At 42.4% G+C, this 26811-nt stretch overlaps 1 protein-coding gene across 2 annotated transcripts in view; it reads right to left on the reverse strand.

The window, feature by feature from the left end:
• The window catches only part of AGBL1 (AGBL carboxypeptidase 1), an 850662-nt gene that overhangs the window by 679653 nt on the left and 144198 nt on the right, over nucleotides 1-26811 (reverse strand). For both annotated transcript variants that reach the window (XM_050799227.1, XM_050799228.1), the window contains exons 6-7: nucleotides 22735-22772; nucleotides 102-310 (exon numbers count right to left, since the gene is read on the reverse strand). In XM_050799227.1, coding sequence (XP_050655184.1) covers nucleotides 102-310; nucleotides 22735-22772 — 247 coding nt within the window. The remainder of the gene's footprint in view (nucleotides 1-101; nucleotides 311-22734; nucleotides 22773-26811) is intronic.

Consider the following 26811-nt stretch of genomic DNA (forward strand, 5'->3'; position numbering starts at 1 on the left):
TTGAGGTGTTCCCAGCTCTGTCTGGGATGATTCCTAAATGACAGCCTTCAGGAATCACCCAGCTGGCCTCCAGCTGCAGAGTGAATCCCCATGCTGCCTGCCTGTGTGGTGCTGAAGAGGATTTCCATGCCCTGTGCTGCCAGGAAGGCCTCCCTGCCGGACCGGAGGGCAGAAATGTGCTTGAGGCAGAGCAGCAAGCCCCGTCGGATCTGCACGTAGGTGTTGGCTGTGTCACGGCTGTGCCAGTCCTGGTGCAGCCAGAGCAAGCTGGTGACGTAGCCTCGGTTCACTGCCCTGCGGCCGTTCGACTCTGAAAACAAAGGGGAAGGCAGAGTCAATCACAGGCTCTCCAGCTGCACCTCTTTGAGAATGTTCCAGTGCATTTCCCACAAGATACTTATTAATCATCAAGGGAATAATAATGTTTTAGTATGAAAACTGGCAGATGTCACCTTAAACCAAGTAATCAAAGTTAACATCCCCAGTAATGGGACAGCCATCACGTGCCCCCGATATGATGCACTGAGAAAGATCAGCATCACTTCTATGGTGTTCCTGCCAAGAATGCATAACCCGCATTGGATCATGAAGAAAATCAGCAAAGCCTAAATGAAGGACATGCTACAAAATACCTGACCTACACTCCTCGAAAATGTCAAGGTCATGAAAGGCAAAACAAAACAGAACAAAACATGAGGCTAAAGGAAACTAAAAAGGCATGACAAGTCAGCATAATAAGTAATTATAGTTTAAACATTGGGCCAGAAAACAATTTTTTCTTTTGCTGTAAAAGGCATTATTGGGCAGTGGTCGAATTTGAATAAGATCTGTAGATTAACTAACAGTTTTGTATCAGTGCTTATTTTCAGATTTTGATAAACTGGGGTTATGTAAGAGGATACTTTTGTTTTTAGGAAATTCATAATTAGAGTGTATGGAAGTCTGTACCTTATTCTCGGAAAAACAAACAAACAAAAACATAATACTAACAGTGTGGGAGGAGAGACAGACACAGAGAGATTTCCACCAGATTTCCATTCCTCCTGTCTGAATGTCAGTGGACCCAGGAGGTTGTCATTTCGGTTGAGTTATCAGATTAGGTGGGGAAGGAGAGGATGCTGAGTGAGATATAGTATCTGAAAGGCTGCCATGTGTAAGAGATATGTTGGGTGTCCTTTCTAAAGAGAATGGAAGCTAATTTATAGATAATCAAGACTCATAAATTTGTTTCATATAGTTGAAGCCTCCACATCTGTTTTCAGGCACGACTTAAGTTGCTTGAAACCCAGTCGTACCCCATTGCCTCTGACCTACCGAAAACTTGCCCTCCCCACATGGTTGTTTGCCATGTGGCCTGCTTGTCCCTCATCCCATTGACCAAAAACCCAACATTTCCCGCACCTGCCGACCACAGTAAAACCCAATGGACAACACCAGAGTCATGTGAATAGGACCTGCTCTTCATATGTGTTTTCTTTAAACTGCCCAATCCACAACCCCTGCAGGAAAGCCTGACAGATAACGCCATGGACCTTAAGAAAGTCCCAGTCCCACAACAGGCCTCTCTCTCCCCAGACACTGTTTGAGCTCCCTGCCCCCTCCAAACTCCCCAGCAACTCTTCTTATTCTCCTGGCTCTGTAACAACAGAAACACTTCTGTTATTTCACGGGTTTTGCTGTGCTGCCTCTTCTGAGTCTCACTTGACCCACACACCCCAACTAACTTTATCCCCTATCAGTGGCTTACAGCCACTCTTGAAAGAGACCCCAAGACCAAGTTAGAAAGAAATCATGGGCCGGGCATGGTGGCTCACACCTGTAATCCCAGCACTGTGGGGGCCTGAGGCAGGAGGATAGCTTAAGGCCAGGAGTTTGGAGACAAGCCTGAGTAACAATAGTAAAACCCCATCTCTACAAAAAATAAAAATAAGCCAAACGTGGTGGCTTGCACCTGTGGCCCCAGTTACTAGGGAGACTGAGGCAAGAGAATCACTTGTGCCCAGGAGTTCAAGGCTGCAGTGAGCTATGGTCCTAAGCAACAGAGTGAGACCCTCGCTCAAAAAAGAAAAGAAAAAAAAGAAAGAAAGATATTAAAACACACTAGGCTGAATTCAGGAAAGGAATTCTTCATACTTAAGGCTGTTCAACAAGAGGATAGACTCCAGGGTAGTGAGCAACAGGGCGCTGAAAACGTTCAGGTAAAGTTCGGAAGTCCACCCAGCAGGGATTTAGTATGGGGCTTTCTCATATCTGACAGGGACCTTTTCAACTCCTTGACTTCTCTGTGTTAGTTCAATATTCCTGTTTGGGACCTCCCATAAAACCCTATTTTATGGACCTAAAACAGAGGGAGAAGAACAGTCCAAGATACCTCTCTCAACAGTTAATATACGCTACTTTTCAGGTTAAGCTCCTTGGGCTACAGGGTTGGTGGACAAACACGTACTGGTTCAGATCTGTCCAGCAGATGCCTGATCCTCTCAGTTCCTAGGGACTAGGTGCATTGCAGGGCTCTAACCGGCTGACTCTCAATCAGAATGCCCAAATTTTGTAGCTCCGTTCTCTCACTACCGCATCTCTCCATCATCTAAGCCACTCACACTGGTGTATGAGACAGTATGTGCTTCTGGCTGAGTGTGTGCGAGGGAGAGCCCCTGAGGTGTAATCAGATAAGCAAAATTTCATCTCAAAGGCAGATTTCTCCCTAAGACCATGTAAGAGCATATGAGTGCAAAAAATAACATGGAAATATAATGCTTTATTCCAGAGGGATTTTTTTTCATAATATTAATAAAACTCCCTGCTTGTTTGTCAAATTCTAAATTGTCAGCTCGACTGAGCCCCACTGAAATATTTGGCCCACTTGTGCAGTTTTTTTTTTCTTCTTTTTTTCCCTCTCTTTACAACATGACCCTAAATTGAGAGCGACGAGCTTTACTCACCTGGTGCTGTTTGTGGAGGATTTGAATTGCCTTCATTATCACCTTTAATGAATTACTCTTTTGTATCAAAAATATTTCACTCCCTGGCAGATCTTGGCCATAGAGCATGAGAGTTCTTTATTGCCTAAAGGAGTCTGCAGACTATTCAATATCTGATGTTTAAAAGAAAATTGAGAATTAAGTAGTAGGTATTAAAGGACAGTATCACCTGCTAAAAAGATGCCAGAACAACAGTTCACAGGGGCCCCATGGCAGCATAAGCTTAAGGACTTTTGTCTTTTATCTGTTTTAAGAGTATTAGATTGATAATGGGTTATCCCAGTGACCTTCATCTATGACATTTTTTGTGGGGGGAGAAAGATAATGAAAAAAAAAATCTTTAATTGTCTGGGAGAAAAATCCCTTATCAAATCCCAATGATTTTATTCATGATTTCCTGTTAATCCCTAACAAACTGTCATGTTTACTAACATTTAAAATAGCTAAACCTCCTTCCCCCGTGACCCTACACCCGTCAATCTTTCTCTGAGAATGTCTTGGGAAGTTGTGCAAAAGTCAATACGTATCTAAAATGCGACAAGAGGAGATTCATCAAACTGAGAAAGAGCAAATATGGAGAAGAACAAAGAATAAAATGAGGGTCACTGGGATCAGCAACTTAGAGGAGTTCTGGAAGATCTGAGAGGAAAGCGCTGCTTCTCAGGGCCAGGGCAAACAGAGCAGAGATGAGGTGCGTTTTTGAACACTGCTGTGGGTGGGCTTAGAGTTAAGAGGTGTGGAGAGGGCTTCAGGTCCCCCTCTTTGGAACACACCAGCTCTGCTATAGTCTGTTTACATAAACAGCTTTTCCCTAAGATTTTCCTTGAAAAAAAAAAAAATCCTGTAGCTTAATTTTTTTTTTAAGTTTCTAAGTAGATTAGTGTCTTTTATTTTGTTTTTTATTTATCTACTTATCTATTTATTTTAAGACAGAGTCTCACTCTGTCGCTCAGGCTGGAGTACAGTGGCACGATATTGGCTCACTGCAATCTCTGCCTCCCAGGTTCAAGCGATTATCCTGCCTCCACCTCCCTCATATCTGGGATTACAGGTGCACGCCACCACACCCAACTAATTTTTTTGTATGTTTAGTAGAGACAGAGTTTCACCATGTTGACCAGGCTGGACTCGAACTCCTGACCTCAGGTGATCCACTCACCTCGGCCTCCCAAAGTGCTGAAATTACAGGTGTGAGCCACCATGCCCGGCCTACATTAATGTCTTTGAAACTGGTTGGAGGAGGGGGATGGAATGGACAGAGAGTTCTGAGGAGCTTTAATTTTAACACCTCACCCACTCCTCTACCCCACCCTGAAAGCATTGACCCTGCTTCCTGGCACCCCCTAGCTCCATCAGGCCCTCGCTGCCAGCCTCATGCTGAAGATCTTTTTTTGGCCAGTTTTCCTTTGGCAAATCCATGAACAACAGGAGATTTATCTTTGTCCTTACCTCCCATTCACCCTTCTATATTCTTCTATTTCTACTTATCTCTCCGGGTTCTATCTTCCAAGGGCCTGACTTGTAGCTAATTCTCAGTCTGAAACAGGACCTAGTGATATCCTTATTTTAACCCCAAGTATTTCTTAACTGAGGTTCACGTGTGTCGCTTTAGGGCAGATCCCATTGATGCAGATTTTTACACTTAAAAACTGGAAGGCAATATGCCAAGGTAACAAGAACACTTAATGGGATCGGGGATCAACTGATGATTCTATTTGCTTATTTAGACTTTTCTGTAGTTTTATTTCTCATGCGTTCTACAATGAACTTTGACAATCTGGAGGAAAAAAAATGGAGCCTTTTGGTGTTACAAACAGGTAACCCACAGACTATTAGCTACACAGTGTTGTCAAGGCGAGTGAGCAGGGGAAGCAATCCACAGGTTGACACAGTAATCAACTCATTTTTTTGTCTAACCCCAGCTCCTTCAGAAGTGAATTACCTACCTAGCTCCTGAAGGCACTGGAGATCCCGACCATCTTTATAAAGATGTTTGTGGTCTAAAGAGGAAAGCCTAGAAACCTTCAAGACTCAAAAAAATTGAATTTCTCCTGGGTAATGTGGGGCCCCACAACAGACTGGTGGGGAGAAATGGTTGGCGTTCTGGATAATTATACCTGCAAGCAGCCCACTGCTCTTCTTCTTTGGCAAAACTGAAGGAAGTTGTTATCACTGCTCTTTATTTCCCATATTTCGGAACTGCATCATCCTTTTTGGGAGCAGTGATGACCTTAAGCAGAGAAAATGTGGGAGCCTGCAGCAAAGTAATGTATTGGACACTTTAACAGCCACAGCTCCAGAAATGAGACGTACAGATGAGTGTAGACTTCTGAACTCATATGCCCTTCACTGCCTTGCTCATCCTGATCTGTGGGCAGATCCTTCAACTTCCTGTCACTGTCTTTCTGAAATTCTTGCATATGGCCAGAAGCTCCACCGCTTTCTAGCTGTGTGACTTTGAGCATGCTACTTTACAGCTCTATCACTCAGTCTTTATCTGAAATAAAACCAATAGTAATCTCTCTTTTGTGAGACTGTTGAGAGAATTAAATGAGATAATACATATAAAGTAGATGGCTCAATGCCTGATATATAATAGGTACAGTATCTGTTGCCTGTGGAAACTATCACTATCACTATCATCATCATGTATTTTTTTTTTTATTCCAATGGCTCTCTATTGTTACAGACAAATGTATTAGTCTGTTCTCATGCTGCTAATACAGACATACCTGAGACTGGGTAATTTATGAAGGAAAGAGGTTTAATTGATTCACAGTTCCACTGTGAATTGTGAGGCTGGGGAGGCCTCACAATCATGGCAGAAGAGCAGGGGACATCTTACATGGTGGCAGGCAAGAGAGAGCTTGTGCAGGGGAATTCCCCTTTTAAAACCATCAGATATCATGAGACTTATTAACTGTCATGAGAACAGCATGGGAAAGACCCACTTTCATGATTCAACTACCTCCCACTGGGTCCCTCCCATGACACGTGCGAACTGTGAGAGCTACAATTCAAGATGAGATTTCAGTGGAGACACGGCCAAACCATATCAACAACGAGAACAGAAGCTTCAGGGGCCCCTAGTTACTGATTTTACTTTTGGCTCTAGTGTTTACTAGCTGTGTAACCTTGGTTAAGCTACTCAATGTTATGGTTTGAACATGTTCCCTCCAAAATTCAGGTGTTGTCAATGTGATAATATTAAGAGGTGGGGCCTTGAAGACATGATTAGGTCAGGAAGGCTCTTCCCTTTTGAATGAGATTAAAGACCTTGTAAAAGAGGCTTCGCACAGTGTCCTGCTAGCTTGCCCTTTCACCTTCTGCTATGTGAGGATGCAGCAAGAAGGCCCTCACAAGATACCACACCCTTGATCTTGGACTTCCCAGCCTCCAGAACTGTAAGAAAAAAAAATTATGTTCTTTATCAGTTACCTAGTTTCAGGGATTTTGTTATAGAAACACAAAATGGACTAAGAAGGACACTTAGGCGTTCTGAACTGAATTTCCATCATCTGTAAATATTAAGCAATATAAAAAAGATAAAAATAATTGAAACATTCTTACAAGTCCATTATAATAATTGAAAACATAACTCAGCACCTGACATAAAGTATGTGCTCAATAAATGATCATTCCTTTCCCTACAAAGATGGCATCCAAATTTCACATACCCTTCACCGATGAACATAGCCAAAGGAAAAATTTCAAAATAAGTAAAACTTATAATCATTTTTTTCAATCCCCATGGAATGTAGATGACTTCTCACCCCAAAATAGCCACCAGTCCTACATTGCTGCCTCTTCTGAGACACTCTCATACATACAATGAAACACTCCTCTTTATGCATGCTGAAGTTCACACTCCATTTTATCCTAGGTGCCATTAAAGGCTATGTCCATGATATAAACCTGCAAATTTCCCTCTCTGGCAAAATGTACATGTATTGAGTCTCATTACCCTAAAGGCTTTTTAGAAGATTAGTTAATCCTCTAAGATCCATATGACTGATAGCAGTTACATGCTTAATATGCCACCTTTACATTTCATAAGACATATATAAGAATAAATACAAGGACTCGAGGCCCTTCACCATTCCTGAGAACAGAAATCACCTCCAGCTATACAGAGTACCACGACATATCATACCCCAAACTATTCTTGCCCAGAAAAATTAAATAGCTCTACTGTTTCAGAGCCTTCCTGAAAATCCATTCATCTGAATTACTGACATTTAAACTAGTCTTTTTCAGGATAGAAACCCCCCTCTCAGAACAGAAGACCACATAACTGGGGGGATTAAACTCTTACTATCCAAAGTTTGCTTCCAAATCCCTTCCTCCCAACCTCGAGCAATTATATCACAAAACTTGCCTGATCCCAAACAGGACTCCACATTGAAACCCTCACTTCAAACCATGGTTCTCAAACCCTGCAATTTTCCACCCAAGAATTCCCATTTCTGAGACATTAGTAAGACTAAAGGTAGTGGTGTCCCTAACTATAGTATACAATACCCTTGACTTTGCAACAGATGATCTTAGAGGTCTTTTGAGGGAGTCTATTTAGAAGATGTTTCTGGATAAAGTAGTCTCTACTAAGTCTTCTAAATCATATTACACGAAAAGCAAGCTGTCTACTTTGCCATCAGAACACATTACAACATGAATATTTATTTACTAAATATTTCCTATGTGCTCTGCACTAGGCTAATCATCTTATATGGATCATCTGTCTTATGAAAATGCTTAAAGTATTACTTTCCCTCTTTTACAAATGAAGAGAGTGGTTAAGAGAAGTTAAACAACTTATTTAAGTCTACAGAGCTTATAAGTGGCATATCTAGGATTCACATGAAATCTCCTCATCTGACTCCAAAGGTTAAACATCCCATGGTAGTCTCAAAGCCCCTTTTTAGTTTTACTTTCATTTTTAATTGATAAACAATGATTGTATATGTCTATGGAGGTCGATGTGATCTTTCCATGCCTATATACCTTGGGGAATGAACAAATTGAGCTAATAAACATATTCATCATCTCACAAGGCTGCCAGCATAGTGTACATTCTTTGCACCTATGTAAAGACATTTAGTTCTTACCACTAATCCAGCTTCCTGGGGAAGATTTCTGAAAGGCTAATGGAGATACAGCCTGCAGTGCTTGAAGGGAGTGGCTTTTAGCCAATCCCCCTCCTCCAACTTCTCTGCTCTCTCTCAGGGCCCTAAATTGTGGTAAGAGTTGATTTTTCAGAGGAAACTTAAGAAGGTTTAAGGGCCAAACAAATGGCCTATGGTTCTTTGAGTCCCTAGAGAAGATGTTTTGAGGACTTCACGACATCCAGCCAATGACACAATGAGGCCGGCCCAGCAATGTCAGGCCCAGGTGTGAGTGCGGAACCACTGAGGAAAGGTGGAGTCAACTGCCCCTCCTCTTGCCCTGTAGCTGCAGGAGTGGCTGGTGCAAAGGAAAACAGCCAGATATGTACAAAAGCATAAGGAAGCCTAATGCCATCCATAATGGAAATTATACTTGATTATCATTTGCTCAAATAAGAATGATGGTTTTGAATTAGCTTACAGGTACTTTTTTCTTTTTGTAAAGTAGATACATTTCAAAAAACTTGGCTATAAAGTAAATTTTGGTTTCAAGCAAATCTTGTTTTCTCAATTGACTGCCTTTATAAAATTAAAGATGCTTTTCCTAAGCTCCAGAAATCGGAACAGGTAAGAAACTACACTTCAGATCATTGTTTTAAATCTAGATTAATCTACCTTTTTAAATCCTCAACTCCTTCTAATAACTTTCCACAGAACTAGTCCCAAACCATAGGAATTTCTCTACTCTCAGTAAAGCCTCAGAATCCACACCTTTCTCTTCCTCACACATCTCTGCTCTTCCGCCACCCTCAGCACATACAATGTCTAATGAAGGACGTTAGGTTGCAATGCTGCACCTATTAAGAGAAAGGGGCACACCTGTAATCCCAGCACTTTGGGAGGCCAAGGCAGAAGCATTGCTTAAGCCAAGAGTTTGAGACCAGCCTGGACAACAGAGTGAGATCCCCATCTCTACAAAAAAATAAAAATAAAAACTAAACTTAAAAAATAAACATAGAAGGCGCCACAAGACTCGAAACTCTTCTGAGTCAATATTCTACATTCCATATGAGGAGTCACATCATACTTTATCAATCCTCAGGCATATGTTTATCCACATTTTAGCATTTCTGAAATTAAGGTGCTTCTTACCAAGGGTGATGTTTTCATTGTAACTGACAGCGTTTTCTCATTCAGTGGCACATAAAAAATGGCATAGACCTCACAGTTGATGATAGACTTAGATTTGAGGAAAAAATGGTTGATTTTTCAATATTGCTAGTTTGAAAATTCTCTAACATGGTAGACTCTTGGAAAGTTTGCTTCTTAGATGCAAATAACCATATAGGCCTTTGTCTGGAAAGCCAGATTCTCCCTATGGCTAGGCAGAGAGTAAATTATAAACTAAAACCATGCTCACACACCCAAAACCCAAGGTACTACCCTTAATCCATTCAGCAAACATTTATTTAGCAACTACAATATACCAGTTGTTCCAGGCACTATTATTGACAGCAGAGATGCAGCAGAAAGTGAAATAGACAAAATCTCACCTCTTATGGGGTTTACAGTCCCATAGGAGTGGCGGGGGGAGGCAGATACCAAATATGCACACACAAAACTAAACAAGGCGATTTCACATAGAGACAAGTGATACAGAGAAAACAAAACAGTGGCAAGAGTGATGAGGTAGGGTGGCTGCTTTAGGTTGGAAGGTTGGATGATCAGGGAAGACCCTTGAGGAGGAGGCATTAGAGCTGAGACATGAGTGACAGGAAGGAGCCAGGATGCAGAGATCTGGGGATAGGAAATTCTTCAAACCTCAAGGGCACACAGCAAGTGGATAAAGCAAAAGCTTGGTGAGTACAAATAACGAAAAGTCCAGGAGCTAAAGCCAGGTGAAGAAAGCAAGGGGACAGTAGTAGCAGCTGACGGGAAAGGTGAGCAGGGATCAGGATGTGTGACCCCCCACCATTTTGAGACTCATCCCAACAGGTTGTGCAAAAGTGGGGGAATCTGTCAGGCTGAGACTTTCTCACTCGCCTTTCTGTTGTGTTTGCATCTCTGCAAGAAGGCACTTCAGAATAATTGTCTTAGAAATAGGCCTAGAAACTTGTATAGGAGTTTTCCTATCCATGGAAAGTTTTATTTTGAGTCTAGACTGTGGGTGGGGAAGGAAGTACTTGCTAAACCCCAAGACAAGCCATTATCCTTTCCAGGTCTAGAAAATCTTCCACCTGATTTGACTTTGCTGTGTCCACTGTCAACTTATCAGAGGATGACACTTAAGGAAGAAAGCCAGGATTTACACCAAGAAGAAGAAAATCAGAGGCTTTCCCTCACCTTCCTTTCTCCCCTACTTGATATTTAAAGCACCTGTCTGTCCACCAGTGGTGCTGCCTGCTTCTGGCCAGAGTACAGACAACCAACATAGACAGCAGGAAAGCAAATCTGCCCTGTGTTGCAAGTATCACTCATGAATGGGTTCACACTGCATTGCCTCTAGGCCCTGAGTGTATGAGGAAGAGGCAAATAGCAAATGTTTCTGCACCCCTGAGCCTGCCACCCTTCAGCCTTCTGTCAGCCAATAGTGTGTCACTATTGTTATAGGAGTTAAGAAATTATTTTAGGCAAATAGAGAGGAAAGGGGGTCCTTGGGAAGTTTTTGTTTCTTTTAAAGGAGCTCCAGAACGTTTCTTGTCTAGCAGGAGAGCCCCGGCTTTTAGAGCTGGGCTGGCCAGCTTTGATATGCAAATCAAGGCCATTACAAACTGGGTCCACCATCAGAAACTGGGTCCACCCATGTCTTCTTGCCCTTGCCCCAACATGTGCCTGGCAACATGGTCGCCCCCACATATCCCTATGTGTGTAGAACATCATGGCATCCTGCATTTGCATATTAAAAGGCTAGGGTGGGAGGGCCAGTCTTTTCCCTGGGCTATGTGAATGACACGTCTGGTCTAACCAACCCCCTGAGCCCAGTGCAAATCAGATACTCCCTCCTCCAGCCTCCTCATATAACTGGCTGATTTCTGCCGCACTCAGGGTTTCCTCTCTCGGCTTTGGAGGCCCCCTCCCTCTGTCTCTGTATGGGGAGGCTTCTTCCTTCTTTCTTGACTATTAAACTCTCCACTCCTTAAAAATACTCCACGTGTGTTCGTGTCGTTTTATCCAATTCGGCCCGAGACTAAGGACCCTGGTGTTCCTCCAGTCATCAGAGCCCTATCACTATGCAATCACAGAACCTTGAGCCGTGTTCACTCTCCTTTTAACTCAACTCCTACCACTCTTGATATGGCCATCCTCTCCTATCACCTGGGCTGCACCAGCAATCAATAGCCTCATATGTGACCCCAATGCTTCCATTCTCTCTTCCTCTGTGCAATGCATTTTATTGAAGCATAACTTGGATGCTTCATCCCCAACCAGAAAAAAAAAAAAAAAAAAGTCGCAGTTCCAGGGACATATGGAAGGTCAGGGGTGCCAAGAGATGTCTGGTGCTCTATGTGCCTCATGGTCTGTGGGCAGTGGTTGCCATAGTGTGTGCCCCTGGGACTGGTGGAAGGAACTAAGAAAAAGGCTGAGCAGGATCTCTAACTTCCATTGTCCCCAGAGTAGCTTCACTGTCATCCGTTTATAGTCAGTGGCTATGCAAAGGATTTCATTCAAAAATAAAAATAAACATTCATTTATTTCAAAAAAAGTTTAAAACCCTGCAGTAGTGAAAGGAAGGGATAGAGGTTAGTCCCAATATGCCAAGTGCATATTACACAATCTCGGGCAAGTCAGCCAATCTCTTTCGGCCTCAGTGTCCTCTCTATAGAACACTATTTTTCTCAACCTCACACTGTTGACATCTTGGGCTGATATTACTCATTGTGTGGGTCCATCCTATGCATTTGTAGGATGTTCAGCAGCAACCTGGCCTTTACTCAGTTGATGCCAGCAGCACACCCTCTCCCACCACAGATATGACAACAAAAATGTCTCTAGACCTTGCGAATTGCTCCCTCTGGGGCAAAATCACTCATGTTGAGAACTACAGTTATTGAATAATTAAATATTTACCTGTCTGACAGGACCATGCTGAAGATTAAATGAGATTGTATATATGAAAAGGTGCTATTATTAGAAGGTGCTAGGAAACACCTGAGGTACATTTTGACATAAATAAATAATTGTACAGTCAATCCTGAAAGTGATGAGGAAGCCACGGTGTACTTTCCGAGTCACGAAATGTTTATATTTTTGTCTATCTCCTTAAATCTTTGTGATATTTATCTTCATCAATCCATAGCCAGTCATCAATTATGCCAGGATGATACATGTTCTAAAATTTAAGACATTTGGAACTCATCAACTTATTAACCTTTGATTCCCTGAAGTAAAACAAAGTAAGAACATGCGGATTGACTGAGTAGGGTTGAATCTGCACGCATTCACTTATTCATTGATTCCTTTGTTCATTTAGATAACTTACTCTGTGTGTCTGCTGTATAAAACACATTAGAGTCAATAGCTTAAGAAATAAGAATGAATGGAACAGAGTCCCCAGATCCGAGGCTCACATAGTCTAAAGTAGGGGGTCAGCAAATTGCCCACAGCCCATTTTCATAAAGTTTTTCATTTCTTTATATGTTGTCTGTTTCTGTTTTTGTCCTCTAAGGGAAGAATTAAGCAGTTGTGACAGAACTGTGTGATCCACAAACCCTAAAATATTTACTATCATCTGGCGCTTTTACAGAAAAAGCTTCTTGAAAAAAAAAAAGACTCTAAAAACAACCAGATATCATTCAACCCTCGGGGAAGATCTTGGGAGACAAATTTACATTTCATCAGGCTTTATGCCCTTATATCATCAGTTCCTGAAACCTCCAGGACTTTTGAAATGGTGATGACAATAAAACAAGAGTTCATCTTTATTGAGATGTACTAAGATCCAGCGCTGTACTCCCACTCTTTTAAACATCACCTTGTTTAAATCTTACTAATTATCTTTGGAGCATGTGGTTTTCCCTGCTTTACAGACGAGGGAAGTGTAGCACAGAGTCAGTAAGAAACATGCCACAGTGGCCACCATTCAGCTCCACACAGTCTCTCCAGAGCCTGCACCGTGACCACCGAGCAAGTGCTATTCTCCACTGTCACTTACCCTTTTTTTTTCTTTTTCTTTTCTCTTTTTTTTTTTTTTTTTTTTGAGACGGAGTCTCTCTCTGTCACCCAGGCTGGAATGCAGTGGTGCAATCTTGGCTCACTACAACCTCCGCCTCCAAGGTTCAAGTGATTCTCCTGCCTCAGCCTCCCATGTAGCTGGGACTACAGGTGCATGCCACCATGCCCAGCTAATTTTTGTATTTTTAGTAGAGATGGGTTTTACTATATTGGTCAGGCTGCTCTTGAACTTCTGACCTTGTGATCTGCCTGCCTCGGCCTCCCAAAGTGCTGGGATTACAGGCATGAGCCACCGCGCTCGGCCTTGTGACTCACTCTTTCAGAGTAAGAGCTCCGAGCTTACAGCAAACATACACCACTCTGCACACATGTCCCCAAGCCACCTTGAGCACTTTTATACTATGGTCAAAGAAAGAACATGGCCGAAACCTACAAGCAGATATACAGGTCAGAGGAATAGCCCTTGAGATAGAATTAAGTCTTGACAGGATCTCCTGATGAAAGTCAGCATCCTGCATGAGTGTAAGAACCAAGATTAGCGGCAATTGCAGCCCAACAATATCTTATGTGGCCAAGAGTTTTGTATCAAGCAAGAAAAGCTCAACACCACCATCCACGGCTTGTGTTGGACCCAGAATGAGTGCCTGGGAACACCCTGGCCACCTTGGGAACGTGGAATTATACTGCTCATCCTGCCTGCCAGTAAAATCCCAACTGGAAGCTGACCCTCCTCACTGAGTCAGGTCCAGTTCAATTGTTTAATTAGGTCTGTTAGTCCCAAGAGACTCAGAATTTACTTGACTAGGGCTGGAGGATGAGAACAATATTTTGGATCTTCCTCCAGGTCAAACTTTACTAGTTCTTCCTTATTGACACTGCATAGTAAAATTTAACACATTTTCAAACCTCCTAAGGAAAGTGTCAGCCCATTTTTTTAAGTTGTAATCTCAAACAACAGACCGGACTCTGGAAGAGTCCCTTGAGTATATCTATTTCAGAGGTTTTCAAACTTGATTTCTTCTGGCCCCTCAGGAACTTCTTTGGGTGTTTCTCAGTGTCCATCAAGAGCCAGGGAAAAGGGAGGGGCAAGGGAAAGCTCTTGCTGTCGTTAATTGCCCCCTTCTTACCCCCCATTTTTTGCTTTATGCTTGCAATTTCCCTAACTGATTTTATTAAAAAAAAAAAAAAAAAAAAAAGGTTTTGCTACTAAAGAATTCCTAATCTCCTCACCTGGGCTAGCCCTTCCATTTTTGAAAAATCAAACTGAAGTCAAGTGTAATGGCAACGAACTAGTTTAAGGTCACAGAGCCAATCTATGGCTGCACTGAACCCAGAGTCCAGTTTCCTGACTCCATGTGGAAGGCGGGAATAATCTTTGAAATATGAAGCTTTTCTCCTTTAGAAATGGTCACAACTGAGTTCAAATTTTAGCTCTTCATATTTACCATGGGATCTTGGGCAAGTCACCAACCTCTCCTAATTACACCTTTCTTGCATGTAAAATGGGGATCATAATATTACAGGCTCTACTGAGAATGAGATGCCTTGTGTAAAGTGCCTAGCAAGTGCTGTGTTCCATAATTATTAGCAGTCATTATTCATTGCAGGTACTCTAATAAACAGTCATCTTCTCCCTACTTACTCCCTACCCTCCTTCCCACTTCGTTGAGGGCTGGCAGTAAAAGGATCACAAAGTATACTATGATACGGAATGAGGGCTACATGCAGGGCAGGGAGGCAGAAGGGCATTGTCCTTACGTGGTGTTTTCCTGACCAGGTGAGGAAGATAACAGATTATCAGAGAGCAAGAGGGAAATGGGGAGAAGTAACTACAAGATGTTCTAGGATTCACCAGAGGCAGCTCTGAAAAAGCAGCTCCGGGTGCTCTCGCCCTCCGTAAGTCCCGCTCCATCATGCTAACATCACGGAAAATGTAACAAATTCCATTGGCTGTTCTCACCCTGAGCTCTGCTCACTCTGCCTCCCCCTGACTCCGTTAAATAATGGCTAAGCAAATGCCTCTGAGACCATCTTCAGCTAATTTCCTTCAAGACATGCAAGCTGCTAACGCTGGGAAGCACAGATAGTGTGGAATAGCAAATATGGCCAAAATTAGATTAGAATAACCTCCTGATAAACAAATTACTCACCGAAAATAAATATTGGACTAGCGCGGCCAAGATAACTAAAAGAACAGCACCACCACATGGCCGAAAGAGGAAGGACATGCGCTGCTGTCTGTGGCTCAGTCCCAAAGATCTGCCCAACCTACTGGGTCTGACCGTCCCAATGGGACAGGGACGGGGCAACAAGGACAGGTAGTATCCCTTTAGCTTAAACTTTTTAAGCTCTTCTATGGACTTATGCAAAAGACATCACATTTTGGCAGACAGGACTGAATTTGAAGCCAAGGGAAAAAAGCCATATGCTAAGTTGAGCACAGCATGGCATATGAGGAGTCTGTAATTCTTCCGGCTCCCTTCCACTCTCTCACCCCACCATTCATCAGCTGGCCTGAGGCTCAGCCTCAGGGCAGCAGAAACCCTGGCCCTTTACACAGCCACAGTGGTGTGCTGGACACCTCTTGCTGGGTCCCACTCAGATGCTTACAAGGCACGGACCGTGTTCTTTTCTAACCTGAATGACAGATACCCCCTTCCACAATAATCCTTCTAATATTTAGACAGTATTTACTTTTTTTCAACTTCCAGTCATATCTTCTTTAGGCTAAATAAACCTAGCCTCATTAATTTCCTCGGTTCAGCACAGGGCTCAGGTCCCGGGGGTCTGGAGACTGGCAGATAAGCCCTGTAGCCCACTAACGACGTGAGTTACTTCAGCTTTCCAAACTTCAGTCCCTACACCTGTAAAATGGGGATTATAATACCTCCTTGACAGGCTAACTGTGTATAGAGTGCTTGACATACTAAGAACTCTCGATAAATGGTAGATATTTGGGTTGTCATTTCAAACCAACAGCGTGATGGATGTAGCTTGCTATGCTGTATTCCTACACACTCAATCACAGCCGTCCATCCCAGTGTGACAAATGCAAAAATCTATCAATATTATTTGAAGCAAATTTTTGGCTCATCACAGAAATATATTGCAGGCTTCTCCAGAAGTTATGGTGGAAGAAGAGACATCAGTTCTATAATCATGCCACAATTTGATTCCTTCTGGGGACAGGAATTAGGCTGTACTCTTCACCAAGGAAGAGTGAAAGCAAATGTGTGAGGCTTAAGTCAGGAACCTGGAATTCTTTCTTAGTCAACACTAATGTATTAGCAGCTCCTCTGGGTGTAGCTCAGTATGAGGTATAGGGGATCCAGTAGAATCCCAGTTCCTTTGGAGCTATACCCAGTAGGAAAAATATGCATACACACATAGTATGCAAAAAAAAAGATTCATCAATTACAGTATAGTTAGTTCTCTGAATTATAAACATAAGGTTCTCTGAACTATAGCAGTGCTATTTGTGCTGAGACCCAAAGAAGAGCTGGACGTGAAACATTCAAAGTCTCAGAGATCTAGGTGGATCATGACCTCTCTCTCATCCTTAGTTTCCTCCTGTGAAAATAAGGGGGATGGGGAAGGTAAGATCAATAGTTTTGTCGGTTCACAGGAGCCCTGTTTTTTGTGAATGTGTCTCAGAGGCCGCCGTGCAGGGAATTGATGGGAGCCGGGCAGACGTGGCTCTGAGCTCTCCACTCAAAATGTGTCATGTGTCAATTACCTCAATTCAGCCATCACAGTGTCTACATATTTCAAAGCATCATGTTGTGCACCACAAATATATACATTTTAATTTTTCAATTAAAAATGAGCAACAACAATGAATTTTTAAAAACAAATATTTGAACACCACTGGTTGAGACAGCCTTGAAGGTGTTTTCCAGTTCTCATAGTCTGACTCCATGGCCCTCATCTGGAAACTAAAGGAAGAAACACACTCTGTGGGCAGAACCCTGGGGGCATCATTCCTGTCAAGGCAGAGAAGAGGCAGGAGCCAGAAGAGCAGACCACAGGCAGTGTAGAAACACAGAATTTACATGCAAGTTCAGTGACAGCTGCATTGATCCACTGGTACTTGTGCATGGTCATGAGATCAAAAGATTAACAACGCCAACCATCCTAAAATATATATTGCCATTCTGGGGATTCCTTGGAGCTCTCCGAATTCTTATAAAGACCTGATTTGGGTGCCTATCAAAGATGGCCCCTTCTTTGACATTTTGTAGTAGAGCAGCCATTTGGCCATCTCCCATCTCTGCATTGCTGATTGCCAGGTCACAGCAGACGACTCCTGAGACCATGAGGCTGTCTGTTCCTGATCCGGCTCTCAGCACTTAGAATGCCCTCCCTTCCTAGCCTCCTGGAGCAACAGGCTGACGGGCTGTCCCCGTGAGCCAGACAGACAGAGCATTAACTAGGAAGATCTGTGAGAAGTCTCGACTTCCTGCCAAACTTCCCATTAGCTCTCTTACATCTCTCCCTCCCCTCTTTTCTTCTCTCTTCCTTGCTAACTTGCTTTCCTGTTCCTATGCCCCAACTTCTGCAAACTTCCAGACTCCTCTAAATGCTAATTCTTAAATTGGAGAGTGTTCTGACAGAGATTCATCATTCCCTTATTAAGTTTTAGGGCCTGAACCAGAAGGTGTTTTCTTGTTGCAAGAATATGACCTTTAAATCTGGACAGCAAGGTTAATGCTAAGACACTATTTGAAGATTCATTTCTGGAGCCAGTACAAATCAGGCATAATCCCATTGCCACACGCTTACTCAAGTGCCACTTCCAGGGTCACAATTTTTCAAAAATGCATTTATGTCTAATGCTTATGGAAGGTAATTGAGAAAGCAAAAAGAAAGAGGGAAAGGTGGACAAGGAAATGAGAAACAGTGAAAAGGATGAGGAAAAAAGAGGAAAGACAGAGATGAAGGTAGGGGTAGAGGAAGAGATGAGATAAAGGCAGAGTGAAGGCAGATGACAAGAAAGGGTGATATGGTTTGGCTGTGTCCCCACCCAAATCTCATCTTTAATTGAAGGGACCCGGTGAGAGGTAATTGAATCATGAGGGCATTTACCCTCATGCTGTTCTGGTGATAGTGAGTTCTCATGAGATGTGATCGTTTCATAAGGGTTTTTTTCCCCTTTTCCTTGGCACTTCTCCTTACTACTGCCATGCGAAGAAGGGCATGTTTACTTCCCCTTCTGCCATGATTGTAAGTTTCCTGAGGCCTCCTCAGACCTGCAAAACTGAGTCAATTAAACCTCTTTCCTTTGTAAATTACCTAGCCTCAGGTATTTCTTCATAGCAGTGTGAGAACAGACCAATATGGAGTGAAAAACAAAGGACATGTTGTTTTGATTTATTATATTTAAAAAATCGCCTGCAATAATAAGTAGCACTATTTCCTAACTAATGCTTTACTACATTTCAGGAATAAAAAGCTAAATGTGTTCAGGTAGGATAAAGCATAAAAAGGCAAAGCTTTCAACACAGGACAATTTAGGGTGGGGTTTGTGCATATGTGAGTGGAGAAGAGGGAACTGACACAAGGAAAGGCATAGGATTTGGATTAGGTCATTCCAGCCTACACAGACACAGAAAGGAACCTTGAGTAAGCAATGATTTTTAATTTGTAGGATCCCAAATTGCTGTGATAATTGGAGAAGAGGCCTAGGATTTCCAGGTTTATTTTGCCTGCTATTGCTCAGGAGAAAGAGATGGGAAATGTGTTTTGGTTCATTTCTCTTTTACCATCACCCACATATTCTACACTGGTTTTTCATGCAGTGGCTACTTGATAAAAGAGAAAGCTCAATAATGAGATCTTCCAAATGCAACACAGGTGATCTTCCCCTTGCTTTCTGTGGTTACTATGGGTGGACTCCAAGTCTCCCTGATCCCGCAGTTCTGCTTTTCCTGGGGATGGTCTCCGCCTGTCACTACTTGATAGTGCCACAGTGACCTCAGATTTCCAACCCACCCTAGTGTTTACTGTCACAGGACCACTGACTGCCCCCTCTCCCCGCAAAGTAGTGGCTCTTTACTCCTGGCTTTACTTAGATCAGGGAATTCTCTCCCTTTTGTGATGCAATTACAGAGAACAACTACAATGGCCAACTTTTATACTCACTGACAAGCAAAGATCAAGGTCATAATAATCACCAGCTAAAAGGAGTGTGCCTTTAGGACCTAAAGGCTTACATAAACGCTCCCATGTATCAGTGTCAGATGGTGAAGTCTTGAATTTTAGACAGAAACTGACTTCCTGAATTTAAGTTCAGCTGAGGCAAACTCACTCTGGGATCCAAATTGAAAGACATTCCATATCAGGTCTTAACTATGCATGACATATAGGCAATGTAAAGCAAATAGAAAAGTCCACAACACTTGTATGCCCTGCAGCAACCCCTACATCATCAGAATGGTGGTACCATCTATAACCTTCACACCATGCAATACTTTCGATAGGCTGGTAAAACAAAGATGGCAGCTGCCTGACATGCTGTTATTACTTCTCCCCAAATCCATGGACAGACTTTGCTATTTAAATGTAGTCCTCTTTCCTGCTGAGCTTAAACATGATCTCAGAATTCTTCAACTCACACATTGGACTTCCTACTCATTATGAAATCTATTTGCCCTCCTCATTCTCAGACCCTCAAGATCCTCTAGAATCTGTTTCCCTCCCAAGTACTTTGTAAAATGCTCACAATGACAGTCTGCCTTCAGTGTTCTTACCTCTTATGAACCCATATGAATGATGCTGATACTGAGGAATTTAACATTAATTATGCAAGAAGCACATTTCTTGGAAATATCAATAAAGGTATTTGGGAAGGGGTCTTTTGAAACTTTGAATGAGCTTCAGCTCATGTGTGTGCCCAAATACACATCAGTAATTCTCAACAAGAGGTAATTTTACTGCTCACCCCCCGGGGGGACATATTTGGCAAAGTCTGAAGATAATTTTGTTTGTTATAACTGAGGCATGATACTGGCATCTGGTGGGTAGAGGCCAGGGATGTTGCTCCTGCAACAGACTCTTAACAGCAAAGAATCATCCTGTCCAAAATGCCAATGGTACATTGAGAAACCCTGATACACATTAAGGCTGAGTATTTAGTGTTAGAAAGAATGTTAGAGAACCTCTCATCCAACTCTCTTGTGTTATAAGTAACACAAGAGATGTATAGACAGCTCAGCACAATTAGCAAATAGGCTATACATCCTCCTAATGGGACACTAAAACCCGTTTTATATGAGGAGGACAGCAAGCTATTGCAGTTCTCCACTAACCTATTAGAACAGGTAAATAGAGATGAGAATGACGAATGTTTAGATCATTGGTTCTATGCATGGATGTTAGATTCAGGTAGTAGAGGGCAGTACTGCCATTTTTACACATGGGAGAAATCACAAATCATGTATTCATTTAAAAATTTAGTATCCCAGTACTTAAAATTATTTTTTAAAAAATGAAAAAAAAAATGTTGTCAACAAATATTTATTTTCAGGCTCTTCATTGTGCTGAGGCAAGTAATACAATGATCAATACAGATGACACTCTCCCTCATAAGCTTGCAATCTGCTGGAAGACACAGACAACAGCAATTTCATCATAATGTAATCAAGTCTGAGTTGGGAGAGCCTATAAGAGCATTGAGGAGGGGCATCCAAGTTCTGGTAGTCAGAGAAAGGATTTTCAGAGGAGGCAATATCTGAGCTAAGCTCTGAAGGGAAAGAAGTTAGAAATTCTAAAAGCTGAGCCCCAGCACCATATACTCAGCCTACTAGGCATGGCTGGTATGTTGAAAACCTAGCTACATGGTCTGAACCTGAATCAAGCCATGTTTGCACTGGCTATTGGTTTTTCCTGGGCTGAGGCATTATGTTTGTGATCAATACAGTTAACAACTGACATAAGACTACTTTCACAGGTTTACACATCTAAGTAGGTACGATTTATATCAAGATGCTCTACCCTAAGCTCAAGAGCTAAGGAAAGTGTGTGTGTAGAAAGTAAGCCAGCCTTACTCAGCTCTCTGGGCTCCCTTCCCATGAAACATCAAGTCCTCCAGGCCGAGGCTGGGCTGGGGGGATTTGAGAGATAGCTTCTTTCCCAAGGCATGACATTTACAGGCTGGCCTACCAGGCTGCTCTCGGCATCTTTTCCTCCTGCAATTCAACACTCCCTCACCCTGCTGCATCAAACACTGGGTACTTGGGAGCAACCAAGGGAGCAGATAAATAATGAGAACCAAGATGCCAAACCTGAAGCAAGTTCAGTCTGAAGAATGAATGGCCCTCTCCCCAGAACCCACAGGTAACACTTTTCCATCCCTTCCTATCTCCAGGGCTTCGTAACCCCTTCCTCTTCACTCCCCCATCCTGCTCTTACCACCTCCATTCTACCTGCAGGTCTTTAAGCTGTGGACAGACTTGTGTCTCCTATCAAATTCGAATAAACTAAATGAATTCAAGCTTCAATTTTTCTAAGTCTGTAAAGGGAAACAGCATGTGATTTGGCTCTTTCTCTGTGCTCATAGTTGACAGAGATATATGAATGAGGGGGAAGAGAGTGTTTTTATTTTTATTTATTTCTTTAAAAGTTTTATTAAAGTTCACCTATTACCCACAGGCCTCAGGCTCCCTGTAGAGAAACAAATATCACAATTGAAGCAGCTGGTTTCCAAGGTGCCAAATTAAAATAGATGAAGAGGTAAGGAGGAAAAAATGAGTAAAAACATTAAGCTAAGACTTCTTCCCTCCCAAGTGCATTGTGCCTCCTATTATATTGCACACATGAAATTGGCTCCCAACGTAATTGGGCCAGGGCTACCAGGCAAAAAAAAATCCTCAAATTATTCAGAACCCCAGAGCTATTATTTTGCAATCACTCAAGTAACTGAGAAAAGAGTCAACTTTTAAATATAAATTTGTTATCGGCATCAACATTGTCCAAGCAATTCCCAACACTCCACCTGCCCAAGAATAATAGACTCATGAGCTGAGCTGAGTTGAGAACCAAATACAGGAATACTGCTCTCCATCCAACCAAAATCTTTTCTTCCACTGGAACCTGGAGGCAATCCCACTGGAACCTGGAGTTTATTCCAACAATCTTTAGGGACTACTGGCTCTGTTAGACAGAGGTGGAGGATCCACCAGGTCCACAGTAGACAATATATCCCCTTCAGGGTCTGTTGTCTTGGTGGCATTATGTATGGATAATATTTATTTTGTCTCTGTGGTCATGTACTTGGAACAACCATAATATTCGCTATCTTACCCCAAAGACCCAGGACGTGACTTTATCGCTTTCAAGGTCAGAAATGAGCCATAGGTGCTTGAGAAATAGTAGTTCATGAAAAAAAAGAAAGAAAAAAGAAAGAGCCATGGGGACCAGAGGGCATCTTTCATTAAACCCAGAGGGGAAGGAAATAACCACCCTTCAAAAGAGGCGCTTACTGGATTTCAGCAACACTGCCAAAACTTCAGTGGCTGCCCTGGGGAAAGAGAAAGAAAAGTAACAGTCAATGTTCAACAGTCTTTTTGTCAGCCCATGGATCCCACAGCCAGCATGCCCATTGCCACCCCTCAACAGACCCATGATTAACCAGGTAACAGGCAATCTATTGATTGCCCTGCTGACCATTAAATAGGCATAAATGCAGAAATCATGCTGAGCGAAGTGTCCATCTTATAGATGGGTCTCTGAGGTCCCCTCTGCTGCTGAAAATCTCTTTCTCTCCCCTGCTTGCCTCCCATCTTCCACCAACTTCCTTGCACAGAGTGGTTCATTTTTCTATTATTCATATCAGGCAGAGCTCTTGTCAGTCTCTTGATTTGTTTCTGGAAACATGCAGAGACTCTGGAGGATGGTCTGGGAAGGAGTGGGGCTGGGGAGTTTAGTGAATGTAGCAGCACAGTGCAAACTTCTTGAAACACTCATACCCCTGGGGATGCAGTGGAAAATGCATTCACACATTGGAAAGAGAGGCTATTTCCTTAGGGTGGAAAATAGTTATGCTGGGATTTTCCTTCCAAATTCATCGCTTTCTTCCATGGAGGAATGTCATAGTCTTTGCAACAAAGGGACGCATATGAGAATGAAAATTACTTTTTGACCCACATATTACTGATTTTTCAATCTGTTTCCTGCTTCTGAGAAGGTCACACAAAAATCTACCTACAGGGCAGAGGAAAACTTCACTGGCATTGAGGGCAGTGTGGTATAATTATAGGGAGGGGAGTTGTGTTTGCTTTTTTCAAAAAATAGAAGATTCTGTATGGCCCCAGTAACTTGTCCTTAAGGCCTGCTAAGCAGTAATCTGTTTCCACCACCTCTCTCAGGATTGGAGGAGCAGGACAAAGAGGCTGGATCACACTTCTAAGACTATACAGACAAGTCAGCAGAACTGGGATCCCAAACCCAGGAATCTCACTGCACACCTCTGCTTCCTCCCCGTCTGTTGTTCTCCAGAATCTCTCTCTCACTGGCCCTACCCTGGCCTCTGCCTGGTCAATGAAAGTTCACTTTGCAATATATTAGCTAATACTGAACAACAGAGCCAGCAGTAAAAAGGAAGATAAATGAATGAATAAATATAAATTAAAATACAATAGAAAAGCGGTATGTGTGAAAGCGTTGCTCCCTCTAACCTACAAGGCAGTTCTGCAAGAGCAAAAACCTGAAATTCACAGGCCCCTGTGCAAACCCACAACAGGGATGACACCCCAGCTCAGCGAGATCAAAATGACCATAGGGCAGTTATAAAGAGGGGAGGCTAGCTTTCGTGGAAGGACTACTTCATTTATCCTTCAAATGGTTTTCCTCTTAGCAACTTTCACCTTCTTCAGTCTCACTGTTGTTGAATCCCACAGAGTTTTGGCAATGGTGTCTTTAAGACAGAACACATGGAAGGTGTTTCTCGAAATTCAAGTTGTGTGAAAAATCTAGGCACCATAGTACATGGGGCCTGGCTTGGGCTGGGGCAAAAAGAAAATCAGTGTTTTGGGAAAAGCAGAACAGCCAAATTAATTTTGCCAAAATGAATTAACAGAGAAGGAAACCATGGAAACAGGAAAAGAATAAGGATGTTCCAAGCAAGGCTCCTAACCCAATCCTGGCTCACAGGCCAGGTCTCCAAGGACTGCATTTCTAATTTCCATTGCACTTTTGTTTTAGGAAGTTCACAAATGAGGTAATGATCCATTAGATAATAGTTTTATGAGACAGACTAGAGGTGGGGAGGGTCAGGTGGCAGACAGACCAGTTAGGAGAATAAGCAATAATAAGGTCTCAAACCCAAAAAGTGGCATGGAGGAAGAAGGGATGGGTTAAAGCCACATTTGAATCTTGCTACTCAAAGGGTGGCTCTCTGACCAGCAGCCTCACATTTTCTGAAAGCCAAACAGAAATGCAGAATCTCAAACCACATCCCTGACCTTCTGAATCAGAATCTTTATTCTAACAGATAATTTAAATGCACATGAAAGTTTTAGGATAACTGGTTTAGGGAACAGTATCAATAAGGCTTAGTTACTCTTTCGATGTTGAGAGGGCAATTCAAGGTGACTCCCAGATTGCAACTCTCTAGAAAGTACCTAATAACATGCTAAACTAAATAAATATTAATCCAAAAGGTGACATTATACAGCAGGAAACACATGATAAGTGTCACATTCATCAAAAAAAATGTAGGCTCATTCCTGAGAAACTAGGAAAGATTTATTTCTTCCTAGGGCATAAGTCGGGGATCAATATTTAGTGCAGCAAAGGGCACATTTAGGGCAATGAGGGAGATAAGATTTGAGGCCAAAGTCCCATACCCTAAAGAGTTCACATTCAATTCTGTAGGTAATGAGAAGCCATTTGGTTTTTTTTTTTTAATCGAGATGATGTGGTGCCAAAACTGAAAAGTGAGAGAGAAGTTGTGAGCAAAAAAATAACAAGAGCTGAGGAAAGCTGAGCTGTGGAGGGCGAAGGAAAGTGAAGAGTCAGTGATGGCCTGGAATATTTAGGCTAGGTAGATGGGGGAACAAGAGAGCCATTAATAGACTAAGAAGAGAAGTTGCAGTGTTTAGACAAAATAATGATTTTGATTTTGATGCTGAGTTCAAGATGAAGGGTACAACAGAAGGCTACATGAAACTGTTTGGAATGCTACTGGAAGCATCATATAGAATTCAGGAATGCAACCACAGTTGGGAACATACATTTATGAATCACTACAGCAGCAATGATCGTCATAGCCAGGCAAGCAGGTGATACTTATGAGGAAATTCAATCAAGAGCAGAACAGAGGGCGGCCCCAGGAAAGCATCAACACTAGAGGGTAGGAAACCCCTAGAGGAGTCAGAAGATGTACATTTGAGGAAATATGAGGAGACCGTGGGATGATTAGTCTGAAAACTGAACGTCACTAGACTGTCTAGGCACACTGTTTTTCAAGCTGCAAATGTTGACCCACTAGTGCATTACAGCATTATAAAGTCATTTTATAGGTATCAACTATATTTTTTTAATGAAATAAAAGAAAACAAAATGAAATTCAATATATCAGAGTCATCTCATGTAGCAAAGGTTAGCAGTGATCTGAGAAATTCTCATTTCAATGCACGAACATACACGTGTACCTACTGGGAATGTGATATAAGAGCTTTCCTAAAAAAAAAAAAAAAAAAGTTTGTAAAGATGTTGTTTAGGATATAGTGTCCATACAAGATCTGTATAAGAATAAACATCCGAAATCAACTAATGAGCAAACTGAAAGCACTTGATCTCCACACGCGGTGCCCAGGACCCAGACATCCAGTCACTCATGTGCATGTCACCAAGAGGCTCTTTATTTTTGGTTTATTCAGTGGTTACACATCTACAGCACTGGTCCACTCTGAGTGTTGCTGCTCTGCCATTTGTCTACTCCCACATCAAAGCATGAAGAAAGAAGTAAAACCTATCAGAGCCGAGGCAACTACTCTGTCAACCAACTGCTAAGTCTACAAAAAGCAAAAGTTTAAGCTGCTAAAACTTAAACAACTAAGAAGGCATTCAGTTACTTCCACTCCTAGGAGCCAAGCCCAGTGATTGAGTGCGTGAACTGGGGGCCCATAGTTAGTGCCTTTGGAGTGCAAGACTGCGTCCTGCTGGATGTGCGCATCTGACACCCATGGTTCCGGTAGCTGCACTCATTTTATAATTTTATAGAATAGGACTTCTCTCTTTTTTTTTTTTTTTTTTTTTTTTTTTGCAATGGAGTTTTGCTCTTGTACCCCAGGCTGGAGTGTAGTGGTGCAATCTTGGCTCACTGAAACCTCCACCTCTTGGGCTCAAGCGATTCTCCTGATTCAGCCTCCCAAGTAGCTGGGATTACAGGCATGCACCACCACGCCTGGCTAATTTTTGTATTTTTAGTAGAGACGGGGTTTCACCTTGTTGGCCAGGCTGGTCTCAAACTCCTGACCTCAAGTGAGCCACCTGTCTCAGCCTCCCAAAGTGCTAGGATTACAGGCATGAGGCATGAGCCACCGTGCATGGCCTGA

This window comes from Macaca thibetana, chromosome 7 (genome assembly GCF_024542745.1).
Source record: "Macaca thibetana thibetana isolate TM-01 chromosome 7, ASM2454274v1, whole genome shotgun sequence".
Taxonomy (NCBI): Eukaryota; Metazoa; Chordata; class Mammalia; order Primates; family Cercopithecidae; genus Macaca; species Macaca thibetana.